The sequence below is a fragment of the Ostrinia furnacalis genome, unplaced genomic scaffold (genome assembly GCF_004193835.3).
Source record: "Ostrinia furnacalis isolate ACB-3 unplaced genomic scaffold, ASM419383v2 OfSCF4444, whole genome shotgun sequence".
Classification (NCBI taxonomy): domain Eukaryota; kingdom Metazoa; phylum Arthropoda; class Insecta; order Lepidoptera; family Crambidae; genus Ostrinia; species Ostrinia furnacalis.
Window position 1 is genome coordinate 32,366 of NW_021134683.1, and position 13,409 is coordinate 45,774.

The following is a 13,409-nucleotide window of genomic DNA, read 5'->3' on the forward strand; positions in this document are numbered from 1 at the left end:
ATATATGTATTAGATTTCTTGAAACTTACCTCTAATTATGTCAGTATTGTTGATATCACTTGAGTCTTAGCAATTGTTAGGCTTTTCAGGTGTGACTTCATCGTCCTTATCAAATGGAATTATTAATGAGTCATGGACTATTTGCTATTACTTACATGATAATGATCTCTCTTCATTCATGATTGGTTATCGATAGTTTGGCAATGATTGTTATCAAGTACCAGTGGTCCGCGACGATTGAGGTAGTAAGCTGTATTGGCCAGTCGCTCCAGGTTTTGACCCAATGTGTAATATGTGGTATGCTTCTACTAGAAATGTCATTGACACTAAAAGTAGACAATGGACATCATGGAAGCTTTACAAGTGAAACTTACTCCATTTCGCCATCAGTTGAAAAGGTGTGAACAGAGAGAGGATGTGCCTCTCTGATGTGATGGAAACTGGAAGCTTAAGGGCTCGAATAACAGCGAGTACAGTATTTCAGTACATACATAAATAACCTTGTAAGGATATAGCAAAACTGAGTTGGTAAGCGTGCTCCATCTTAGATCTCATCATCATTTACCATCAGGTAATCGTGTTTGTTTCAGTCAAATGACGTGGCCACTTCTGGATAAAGGCCTCCCCTAAGAATTTCCACGAGCTGTCTGCATCCAGGTACTTCCTGCGACCTTCAGCAGATCCTTGGTCCACCTAGAGGCCTGTCCACTACGTTTTCTGCCCCAACGGCCATCAGCTCTACGAGCCCCACCCAATGCGCAAATGCGCAATTCAATGTAGCAATTCTGCGGGCTATTTCGGTCACTTTGGTTTTCTTGCGGATCTCCTCATTTCTCTAGTTGATTGCGCAGGGAAACTCCAAGTATAGCACTCTCCATCGTCCTATGGGTGACCTTGACCCATCACGGAATAATGTGTAAAAGAAATTAAACACACATAGGTACTTATTAGTTTTATATTTTTTATTCAGTACAAAAGTGTTAAAGATTTTATAGGTGGTTCAACAATACTTTCTTTCTATAAAATAAATCTATGAATTTGCTATTAAATAAATAGCTTAAATCAAGCTAACTAGATGCATTTTGGTACGAACGACGGCACACCAACGTTAACATCTCTGGGATCTTATAAATAATGTACAACAAGTTCTGCAACAGAAATGTTATTCTGGTGTGCTGTCGCTACTGTACGTATACATATTTAAGAGCAAAACTAGATCAATTACATTATATTTCATAATGTGAAGAACTAGGTTGCATTTTGTATTATTTGGTCAAAAATGAGTTTATTTCAAATAATGTAGTCTAGTCAAAAACATTTTTGAAAATAATTATAATACCTAGCTAGGTGCGTAAAATATTAAAAGGGTGCAAACACAAGTTGGATTAATAGTATAACAAACATAAAAAACGAAATTAATGAATGATTGTTTTAATGATTTTAATTTAATTAACTATTTGTACAGCCCGCTTGTTATCAATGTGCCTTGATAAACAAAAACAGAATATTGCCGCAACCAGCTGTAACAAAAAAACAGTTACATACAATCGCTAATAGTAGGTAAATCTCAAAATGTCGTCAATAGACTAGTGGGTCTGGGAACTAGATAAACATACTTATATTATCATCTATAGATCGTTAAATATGGGAACTCTATCTTTTACATTTGAATTGATTTCCTCTATTAACAGACAAGATTTAAAAAAAAAGATATCGGGAGTATTCCCACCTCTCGTTCCCACCGCTGCAACTTCTGTGTAGCCAGGATCCACAGCTTGACCGCCAATAAAAACCCAACCAGTGAAGGTCAAGTTTATCCCAAGTGATAGTAATGTTACCAGTGATGGTGCCTATCTATAGGCTTAATTTGTTTAACAGACAGCTAGAAAGAAGAGAAAGAGAAGCAAGGGAAGATGCTGAGCCACCTACCTCAATACCAGCGACTACCAAGAGCACTGCCCCGATGGCGATCAAGAAGGCGCTGAGGTAGTCTTGGATGACTTGGTTGCAGCCATCAAAGGCGTTGGCGGCGAGACAGGGCTCCTCGGCGCAGCACGACGCTGGCAGCGGGTCGGGCAGGTACACCTGGGGACCCACTGTGCCGCAGCATTGGAACTGGAGAAAAAAAACATAGCATTTGAAATTACTATTACCACGCCTATCCTGGCGTGACCCTTAACACTGAGAAATTCGACTAATTTATGGCATTACTTGGGTTTTTAGTTAATTACTGATTTATTCCAACATACTACCTACATCAAGTAAGAAAGAAATAGATATTTATGGGTCATGATCATCACAATGCAACTAAGGTACAATATTAATTTGAAATTCGATAGTAGCAAAAGAAAATACCAAGTAAGAAGAAACTAAACCGAGCAGTGCAACAATATCGAATCGCGATGCCCATTGTAAACCAGCGTATGTAGGCCACGAAACTGGTTAAAGGTCTACAAATAAAACTTACCGAAGTTTGTATATCATAGAAGTCGGTGCGGTTGTTAACGAAGGTGTCTCCGAGCCACTGGGGCACGTCCGCCACCACGTCCTCCTTGCTCACGAAGATCACAGTCCCTAACGTGATCTTCACGATCATCAGGAGCACCATAAACACTGCATACTGAAATAAACAGCATCGTTTGGATATACACATTTGCAATTTTAAGATACAACTTACGATTAAAGGTAGAGTATTGTATAGTTATTCGTCCAACCATTTGCACATTACTAAAGTTATACATGAAGAATATAAAGACATTGAAAACATTGAACTAAGTGATTTCTACGTAGTGCCTATTATGCTTAAGATTCGATATAACAGAATTTATGTAGATACCAGTTACATTATTATAATTAGTAGGTAGATAAGTGCTTACGGTTAGTAAAAAGCATCTGTTTTCCTTGATAGCGCCGCAGCAGCCGAGGAAGGCGATGAAGAAGATGACGCTGCCGATGACCATGGACGAGATGGGCGCCACGGAGATGTTCACGCTGGCAACGGACACCACGTCCGACACCTGCACCTGGACGATGACGCCCAGGATCAGGAGAGCCAGGCCCCCTAACTGGAAAATAATCAGTGGAACAGTAGAGTATAAGGTAACAACGGGCCTTACAGCAGCCATGGAAGCACCGAGATGTTGACACTGGCGATGGACACTACGTGTGACACCTGCACGTGGACGATGACGCCCAGGATCAGGAGAGCCAGGCCCCCTAACTGGAAAACAATCAGGGGAACAGTAGAGTACAAGGTAACAACGGGCCTTACAGCAGCCCTGGAAAAGATAAGTGCCACCAAGATGTTGACACTGGCAACGGACACCACGTCCGACACCTGCACCTGGACGATGACGCCCAGGATCAGGAGAGCCAGGCCCCCTAACTGGAAAACAATCAGGGGAACAGTAGAGTACAAAGTAACAATATAGGGCCTTTCAGCTGGCCATGGTTAAGATAGGTGCCACCGAGATGTTGACACTGGCAATGGACACTACGTGTGACATCTGCATCTGGACGATGACGCCCACGATCAGGAGAGCCAGGCCTCCCAACTGGAATACAACACGGAAAAAGTAGAGGGCAAGGTAACAATATAGGGCCTTTCAGCTGGCCATGGTTAAGATAGGTGTCACCGAGATGTTGACACTGGCGATGGAGACCTTATCCTTCATTTGCACCTGGTCGATGGCGCCTAGGATCAGGAAAGCTAGGCCTCCTAACTGGAACACATAGAGACAAGGTAACATAGGCACTGCTGAAACAAAACCTGTAAATATTTTGGCAACTCCTCGAATGTAATCCGCAACCAAACCGCTGATCATCTCTTGTGGTTGGGGCAAAACACTCACCGCATTAGTTTTCGCTTCCCATAAGCTAAGTTCGCCTTCGTTCCGCTTTTCCGCAATACCACTTTCATGATGCAAGTGCTTTCAACGAGGTGGGCTGCGCCCACTTCATTCACCATGGCAACTTCAAGTACCAAAACCATGATAAAATTCTTATGGGTGTGAGGCCCTGATATGTCTATCCAATGAATCACATCAATATTTTTGAATAAAAAATAACATTAAAAGTCAAGATAGAACAACGGAAAACTTGAGACATTGATCGATGAAACGTTTGATTTGAAAATACAATAATCTTAACACTTTATACCACTCGTACAGCTATGGGAAATTGATAAATAAAATTAGTTTATTGCAAGGATTCCTTTAATGGTCTATTGAGCTCTATTTTCGGGGTTCAATTTTAGAAAACTTTTCGAAACCAAGACAAAAATAGAAGATCAAAACTTTACTTACCGCGAATATGAGATTCACAGCGAAGAGGATGTATTTAATAATATATTGCGCACAGCAACTCATTTTTATTTATATTGCTTAACTCTTTCACAGCAGAGCACTTTCGGGAGGATCCTCCAAATTGGACTGGGATAATGTATGTGGGTTAGATAGCTTCGGAGCTTATCTCAGTTTCGATATTGTGCGATAAGCCACAGATAGACACCCAGCGTGATTTATCTGACTGGAGGAAAATATTCAATATCTCTAATACACCTTATCCACTGCTGAAAACAGACCTCCCATGGTGACTTTCAACGAACTTTTTATAAGTAAACTTTCCTTCCACATTATCATAATTTCAGCCACAGGACGTCCACTGCTGAACATTGGACCCTACCTTCCTCAGGCCATGTGGCTGCGTACAAATCAAATTATCATAATTTTTTTAGGACATTGAGGATGAATTAAGTTTTTGATGATTTGCGAAGGTAATACTTTCTTGGTTTATTTATTACATAGCTACCAAATACTAATAAATTAATAAAAAAAATCAAAATCAGCCAAAATAGGAATTCACATTACAAGAAATTAAGGAATAAGAAAATAATAACAACTTTCATTTGTCTATGTTGTTTAATATACAAAACTTTTACATTGAAAAATATAACTAAAGTAACGAATACGATAACACTGGGCATGTTAAAAAATAAAATAAGTTAAGTCCTACTTGTACATTACTAACGGTTTATGTTTATAAATCACACGGAAAGGTTATGAAGTAAATATTATATTAGAGCTTTAATAAAAATGTAAGTAAATGCTTATCAGGTAGGTATATTATATTAATTAGGTAAAATTACAAACTGTTACATTGTGAGCCGATTTTCACGCATACAACAAAAAATGTTTTAGTATCAGAGAATCTTAGGATATGATTAGGTATAAATTCATCTTGCATATGAACTATAGATATAGAAAATCTGTTGTGACCCCACGGCATTGTAAATCAAATTTTTCGATAGTAACTAGCTGTATAAAACGGCCCCAATACAACAGAGTTGTGTCATCTATCTACATCTGCCCGCCGGAGCACCAAGAAGGACACGCGTCAGTACGCCCGCCTCCTGTACTTGTTCCGCACGTGGTTGGCCAGGCACAGCCCGAACACCGCTGCCACCAGCTGGAACAAACAAGCAGTTAGAATAGGACCTCTTTGAACTCCAAAAAAAGTGAACCTCGAGTTTGGTGCCAGTACTCTTAATAGTAATGCGTGCATCGGAAAAGTTTCGCATTTTTGCCTTGATGTAAAAAACACTTCAGTCTTCCAGTGCTTCCAGCGCTAGATAGTATTGATACCTTCTTTAGCAGGAAAGCTATCAAACAGCGAATGTCTACGAGCTTCATGAATCTTATCACCGATTCGCACGTTCGTTACAATCTAGTAAGAATGGTCGAAGTAGACATGGATAGTCTTTATCACCGGATTCATCTCTCATTGCATCTTTTATCATATTTTTCTTCATTATTATTAGTGAAAGCAAAACAGCAGCGTCCTAACGTGTCGTCATTGTTCGCGCACGTTTAACAAGATTGGCTACTGTAGCCATATTAGGGCACATAATACGGCAGCCCAGCGTAGCCCTCTAATTGCGGACTGAAGGAACTTGTGGTAGTTACCATAGCCGAAAGCGGCTTGGGGGGAATAGGAGTAGTAGTAATTTTCTTCGTACTGACCTCGATGGAGACGACGACGATGGCGACAACTCCGATGACGAGGCCGAAGGTCCGCAGGAACTCCTGGATGATGCCGTCGCAGCCGCTGTAGGAGTTTAGGATGTTGCACGGCGCCGCGGCGCAGCACGAATCCGGTAGCGACACGTTCATGTAAGACAGGGGACCGGTGGGGCCGCAGCATTGGAACTGGAATTGTACAATACAAAGTATTTTTAAATAAAAAATTATAGGCAAAACATGGGAACGATGAACCTCACATGCCGCAAACACACAGTTTAACACCAAAGATGTGATGTTAACAGAATATTATTTTCATTGTAGAAGCAATAAAGGTTCGGCCAAATCACCATCGCTGCACGCCGGTTGATCGCGTGTGATCGCGTTGGTTTGGCCGAACCTTAAGGAGTTTGAATTTTGAATTTGAATTCTTTAAATAAGGTTTTAATCAGGAAATCAAAATACCTGATTGTCAGAGAAAATAGGTGGGTATGTTATGTCCTTGACGTAATAGGACTATACCCTACTACGAAATTAGTTCGGATTTAGTTTCACGTTTATTTAGCTCACAAAGAGAAATTATGTGTAATTCACCATCCTTCACGAAACAGAAAAAAAATTAAATGATAAATAAAATCTTGGTATACTTAAATGTCATAGTAAAAATAATTATATGTTGAGGGTAGTTGTTAAAAGTTAAACATTGTCCCACTCACGGTGGTTTCAATCTCCCTGAAGGAAACCCTGTCCTCGGCGAAGGCCTGCTTGAGCCAGACCGGCACGTCGCCCACCACGTCGTCCAGCCCCACGAAGATCACCACCGACAGCGCTATCTTCAGCACCATCAGGATTATCATGAAGATCGAGAACTGTGAATGGACAGGGTAAACACATTTTCATTAATTTTTTGGTTGCACTTTCGTTAACTCTTTAAACTCTTTGACTAAAGCCCGGTCCGTGAGCACGTAGAATTTTGTCCAATGACCCCTAGCTGCGCATCCTTATCGCTCTCGCGTAATTATATTGCTGTCGCGACTGTGCGACTGGCACCCGCAGTGAGTGTGCGAGCGCGATAGTAACATAATTACGCGCGAGCAATAAGGATGGGTAGCTTGGGGTCATTGGACAAAATTCTACGTGCTCACGGACCAGACTATAGCTACTAGGACTGTGCAGATATTTTATTATTGTAACAATTTGTACTTTTGTAGACTACTTTTCACGCAAATAAACTGATTTGATTTAAACTCTTTATAATGCGAACAGCTAGAGACTGGAATTCGCTGCTGGCTGCTGTCTTTTCCGAATACTATAATCGTAGCCTCTTCAAGGTGAGAGTGAAGAGGCATTTACAGAGCAAGAATGTACCATCCTAGACTGCCTTGCTTAGTCACAACATGACGGAACACTATTCGCTTTCCTTACTTGGCATAGCAAGCCTCAAGGGCTTTCTCAAGTCCAACATGGTCATAATGTTTTAAATAACTTGAAAAGATCGAATATCCAAAGGTTTTTTCAAGTCAACTTCAACTCTTAGGCCCAGACCACAACAGACGGTGAAATGCAACTGCAACGAAACTGCATCTTTCTGATGATTCTTATGAATGAAACTGAAACTGAATGTTTCAAACTGGTCGCGTCATGTGTGGTCTCTCAACGGACGCTATGGCTGAAACTTAGATGCAACTCAAAAGTAACTATGCAGTTGCAGTTTCGTTGCAGTTGCGTTTCACCGTCTGTTCTGGGCCTTAAAGCTAGATAACAACTGTCTACAGCATTTTTGCGCACGGGTTATGCATAGCTTATTTTTATTGCTTTATGACCTAGAATTAAGAATAACAACAAAAAATTGTTCTGAATTTGCTTTTATGTGTAAAAAATAGAAAAATTCATATCAATGAATGTATGAAACATGAACATAGAGATGATTCAATTTGTTGCCAAATATATTTTTTTCTTTCTTTCTTTCATTCTTTCTAACTATTAAAACATACCAAACATCCATTTAAGATTCATTCTCACAAGAGAAAATTTAAAATAGAATCCAAATATTTATTAAAAATGAAAAGTTCCAATTTCCTGTCACGTTCCATAGAAGATTTTTCGCATAAAAATCTAACCCTATCATGCTTTCAGTATACTGGCCTTGGTAACGTCGTCTCTCAAATCTCACTATATTTTGATGAAAGCGTGCCCCTTGTTCTTGCGAATAAGCCCCCATAATTATTTATAAATATATCCCAATGAGAATGGGACGTGCATCTTTAGAGACATTCTACTATGAAGATGGAAAATTCAAATCGCTTTGTAATCGCACTTTTTTATATAAATTTGCTTATATAATCAGAATATAATAAGTAAAATCCATGCGCAAAAAAAAAAATATTTTTGTTGACCGGTGATAATTTAATAAACATTGTCACAATGTCCACTCACAGTAACCAGCATGCAGTTGCTCTCTCTAATGGCTCCGCAGCATCCGAAGAAGGCGATGAGGAACACCAGCACGCCCACCACCATGGACGAGATCGGCGCCAGCGACAGGTCCAGGTGCGCGATGCTAACCACTCCTGCCAGCTGCAGCTGGACCGCGATGCCCAGCCCCAGCAGCACCAGCCCTGCCAGCTGGAAACGAGGTCAGATCAGTTCAATTAATATGTGCGTAAAAATACATTTGAAAGCATGTAAACCTTTGAAAAAGAGGCTGAGAATAGTGATAGAGTTTCTTGCGCTGCTTCTTCTCAGCACTGGCCCATTTATTTATTGTCCTGAAGCAGTGGTAGGGTTAATACTGGGACGTGTAAAAGTGCTTTTTTTAAGCCTATTTACAGAAATAAATGAGTTTTACTGAGTTTTTACACTTTTACTATGGCTTTTCTAGCAACTATACCGAGGATTACGGGATACCACATAGGACGTCTTTTGCTAACATACGAGTAACATGTAGTATATCGCGTTAAAACCTGTTTAATTTAATTCAATTATGCAACGCGAAAATTTGAAATTAAGGCGATTAGAGTCCTCAAGGACCTTGGGCGTTTGACCTTCACGCCGCGAGCAACACCCGCGAACCACGCACCAAAAACTACGATTTGATTTTGATCGCTAATGTCAGTTTGTAGCGAGTGACACAACCTCCCCGTCTGAAGGCCAGCGGCCGACTGCCGCCCGCACCCCGCGAAGGCCCCCTCAACAGCAAAACGTTCGGAATTTATCAAAAGTAAAATTTATGAATGAAAGTAATTTTCGATTGAAAAACGCAACGTGTCATTTAAAGATTAAAGAATTCCCAATCTATTCGTGCAAAAATCTTTTAAATTAACATAGCCGTTTTGGAGGAGTAGGGAATTTAAGTAAAAAATCGATGTCCCGTATTTATTTTTTTAATCCAAAACAAAGAGACGTAGCCAAAATTCAAACGTCACAAAAGTAGTCCTTGAACTGTTGTATAACATATATTTTTTTCAACTATTTCTGTCTAGCAGTAAAAGAGGAGTAGGCTTTACAAAATGCCCATTTGGCGCGGATTGAGGACACTAATCGCCTTAATTAAAATACGAGTACTTTTACTATACTTCTAGCAACTACATGTAGTGCATCCAAGCAAGGGTTACAGGATACCGTAGGTAGGGGTTTTTGTTATAAAATTGTGTAGGCGAAGGTTATGAAATTCAATTAATTTAAAAAATAATTTAGTTAAGCTCGTTACGAAAAACAATAATGAAACATGTAAAAGCTCCTACAAAAAATATATTTCAGTAGTAGATACTCCACAGTGTTCAAAAAACCTTTTCAACTTCTGCTTACTCCATATTCGCTCAATGCAGAACAAATTACTTAAAAATAAAAATATGTCCTTGGGAAGAAATAAATCCTACCTACCTAAGAAATCCTGTTTCTTTCTCATGTTTTTGCTATAGATACTTTACGATAGTAACTAGTGATATTGGAAAACAAACAACAAATATTTACATAAGGAAAGACTACGAAGAAAATGTATAAAATTCATTCAATTATTTGTCATGTTTGTTTACTTGGAAGTATGAAAAATCGATATGAATATTGTCAGCTTATCTTTCCGCCTCATATACGACGGCTGAAATCTTTCGCGCTAAATTGAACCTTAACTATTTCACAAGAAGATCGATGCATGGAAAAGCTTGTATCTAATCAAATGATAAAAACAGTAGGTGCGTCGGTGTCCGTCCAAATATGATCCATTGTTATTTTGTAGAATAGCGTTATTATTAATTGGATCAATAATTGTTATAATCTAAAATTATAACATGATCATATTGATGGTTACTCTAAGATTCTATGCATATTTAATTTATATTTTTGCAGCGTATGTTTATTATATATAAAATATTATATATTATATGGATATATAAACGTAAACGAACTAAAGTCGCTGACATAGCCCGACGGATTAGCAAGCTGAAGTGGCAATGGGCAGGGCACATAGTACGCAGAACTGACGGCCGATGGGGCTGTAAGGTTCTGGAATGGAGGCCGTGTGCCGGAAAGTGCAGCGTGGGACTTCCACCTACAAGGTGGACCGACGACATCGTAAAGGTGACAGGGAAGCGCTGTACGCAGGTCGCTACCAATCGATCAACGTGGAAAGCATAAGGAGAGGACTATGTTCAGCAGTGGACGTCCTATGGCTGAAATGATGATGATGATGATGTATGTTTATTACACTCAATCATGAAGAAGTGTAATATTTTAAGATTGTAAAAATATGTATAAAAATTATACTTGTCACATTTATAACTACGATAAATTTTCAGAGAAAAGCTATATTCGGACATTATCTCATTGTTTTCGTGATTATTATCAAATCAATAAGTAATCAGTATTCTTGACACCAATAAATAAATTAAATGTAGTGCGACTGTAATATTCAATATTCATGACGTTTATTATCATTCATCATAAAGATAATCAAGTCGGTATTCAAAACTGGGGCGATTGTCTCTAACCTGACCACAAACCTTCATTTTATTTGTAAAAGCTTTTAAATTCTGTTTTTTTATATTTTCAGAACCAATAGGCTATGAAGGAGAAGAAGACCGCCTACACAACACATCCAAGCCAGAGGAGACAAATGACGAGAACTGGCCTCAAATAAAACGGGAAAACGCAAGGAAAATAGACTGAAACAGAAAATGATGTCAAGATAAGTGAAAAGGTTAGTTATACTTGGTTTTTATCGTTATTATAAAACAAAGGTCAATTTAGCGACGCTAGATATGGATGGGGAACTGAAGACTCTTTAAAATCTTTCAAAATACCCGACCATTTTGATTTTTTTGAAGAAGTGTTTTCAGTGAACATACTAGAAAATCGCCGTTTGGCTTGATGATGAATATGCGTTAGTGTTTGTCCAGCAGACATGAGTACATACTTTCATTTGACTAACTTATCAAGGCGAAGGCGCTAAGATAAGCCTTACTATAAAGTTATGTTGTTACAGACAAGGAAATGCATATCAATGTTTCGCTAAATTCTTCATACATTTTAGAATTCTGTTCTTAAAATTATGTGATTTTTTTTTACCGCGAACTTACAATGCACTGAAACATTTGTTATAGTAAGCTAGCTTAGGACACCTAGCATAATAATATGTAGGTATTTTAAATTTAACAAAATAATAAATTATATTACTCGTAGGTATGTTTCATAACAATGCTGCCAGGCTCTTATTGCCAAGTGCCTACTTCATGTTAGTGCTGTTTTGATAGCGATAATTTTCAGATAAAGATTACCTACCTAACAGCAAGATTATTCGATGTAAAATTGCAAATAACTAAAATACTCACGGCAAAGAACAGGTTGGTGAAGAACAGGATATATTTGACACAGGATTCTCCGCACCCCATTTTGGTGTTTTTTTATTAAACTAGAAACTAAAAATAAAATGACAGCAACGTCAGTCACTCGCTATAGTTCGCGCTATACTGAAATCGTAAAACGCACCGGGTGTATTGTAGATAACAGATTAGTAATAAATAATGTTACTCGGAAATAATGAGAATGTCGTCCAAACGTATCTGCTTGCATACATCCTTTATTACTATTTGAAGGTGCCCTATTTCTGGACAGGTTGCGTCCGTTTTTGGAGATCTAGTGCCATCAACGGATTCCATATCAACCCAAAAAAGTAATGGAGGCAGTCAAACTGTACGTAGAACGAGGTTGAAGACTGATAAGAGAGGTCCTCGCAGTTTAAGTAAGTATACTTTCCACAAGCTCATTCCCAGGTTGTAAATTAATTCTGTGCCTACCTACTCGTTCCCATTTTGGTTTCAGTCGGCTTGAATTTATTGTCTGATTGTCTAAAAATTCATTCTGTGCCTTCTGAAAACGTACATTAATTTCTTATTGAACTACAACTAACGGAAACAGGTGATTAAAGAGCGAGTAACTCTTAATTTGCTGAATAATTTGTTAGATTTATCGTACACCTCCATCATAGTACTTTGAAGTAAAGTGCTGTGTAAACTTGTAAACCACGTTTTATGAGTAACATTATCCAAGCCCGATCCGTATTTGTGTGAGTAAAACCATACCATATTATCTAGATATCCAATTTCCTATGATAGTTAATCACTGTTAATTTTTGAATCATTTGTGTTTATTTAACGAAAACATTACGGTTGAAAATTATCGTCTATGTATGTTTATGTCAGTTTGAAGCTAAGTGATTGTTGTTATTATCATACCTAACTACAATGAATTTTTCAGATACTACCTATGTAGAATTTTCATATTCATATTCATTTATTCAAGGTTCTACCTAATTAATGTTCCCCGGTGTAACCTGCACGTTATCCTAATTAAGGATTACTTATTTTTGACACAAATATTTTGATTTAGTAGAAGTAAGTAAAAAAATACCTTAAATTAAAAATTGGCAACTTTAGTGCTAACGCGTTTATGTCTAATGTACGCACGTTGTTGGCGTTCCCTCGGGAAGGCGTAAGGTCTGGAATGTTGTTAGTATAGCATTTAGTTTGGGTTTATCTTTTCTCTTACTTTCTTTTCTTTAACCAAATTAGAGATATCATGCGGAAAGCGTATAGGAAATAGCAATAAAAGCTTCAGCTATCCGAGTGCACACACATGGACACTTGGACAGAGTTGTATGAAGCGTTCTTCGAGTCTTCCTATTGGAGATGCGTGTTTGTTGTTATTTCTCAATTCCAATATCTTATTCAGATGCAGTAGACGTCTTATGGCTTAAAATGATGGTGATGATGATTAATTTAGGAAGGCCACAGGAAAAAAGGTCATGACCAGAAATACAATAAATATTGTAGTCCAGTCAATAAAGCATTATAGATGGAAATCCGTGGAACACAATTTTTGACTTCGGGACTTTATTTA

The 13,409-nt window shown here is 38.5% G+C and overlaps 2 protein-coding genes across 2 annotated transcripts; both read right to left on the reverse strand.

Annotated features, from left to right (window-relative positions):
- Positions 1-941: 941 nt before the first annotated feature.
- LOC114359521 (23 kDa integral membrane protein-like) lies at positions 942-4,439 on the reverse strand. Its single transcript, XM_028313955.1, has 5 exons — positions 4,305-4,439; positions 2,877-3,065; positions 2,468-2,620; positions 1,930-2,115; positions 942-1,520 (listed from the first exon to the last, which is right to left on the reverse strand). The coding sequence occupies exons 1-5, from the start codon at positions 4,365-4,367 to the stop codon at positions 1,446-1,448; spliced, it is 666 nt and encodes a 221-aa protein (XP_028169756.1). The 5' UTR covers positions 4,368-4,439; the 3' UTR covers positions 942-1,445.
- Positions 4,440-4,905: 466 nt separating this feature from the next.
- LOC114359519 (23 kDa integral membrane protein-like) lies at positions 4,906-11,902 on the reverse strand. Its single transcript, XM_028313952.1, has 5 exons — positions 11,843-11,902; positions 8,454-8,642; positions 6,734-6,886; positions 6,021-6,206; positions 4,906-5,466 (listed from the first exon to the last, which is right to left on the reverse strand). Exons 1-5 carry the CDS (start codon positions 11,900-11,902, stop codon positions 5,395-5,397), a joined length of 660 nt encoding a protein of 219 aa, XP_028169753.1. The 3' UTR covers positions 4,906-5,394.
- Between the last annotated feature and the right edge of the window lie 1,507 nt (positions 11,903-13,409).

Bases quoted from the DNA above. Each gene is read 5' to 3' on its own strand.
- LOC114359521 (XM_028313955.1), bottom strand. From the start codon at position 4,367: ATGAGTTGCTGTGCGCAATATATTATTAAATACATCCTCTTCGCTGTG. The intron at 3,066-4,304 runs GTAAGTAAAGTT...ATTATTTTCCAG, and splicing joins CTGTGAATCTCATATTCGCG to TTAGGGGGCCTGGCTCTCCT. The intron at 2,621-2,876 runs GTAAGCACTTAT...TGTTTATTTCAG, and splicing joins ACAGATGCTTTTTACTAACC to TATGCAGTGTTTATGGTGCT.
- LOC114359519 (XM_028313952.1), bottom strand. From the start codon at position 11,902: ATGGGGTGCGGAGAATCCTGTGTCAAATATATCCTGTTCTTCACCAAC. The intron at 8,643-11,842 runs GTGAGTATTTTA...CCTCGTTTCCAG, and splicing joins TCACCAACCTGTTCTTTGCC to CTGGCAGGGCTGGTGCTGCT. The intron at 5,467-6,020 runs GTCAGTACGAAG...TGTTTGTTCCAG, and splicing joins TCGTCGTCGTCTCCATCGAG to CTGGTGGCAGCGGTGTTCGG.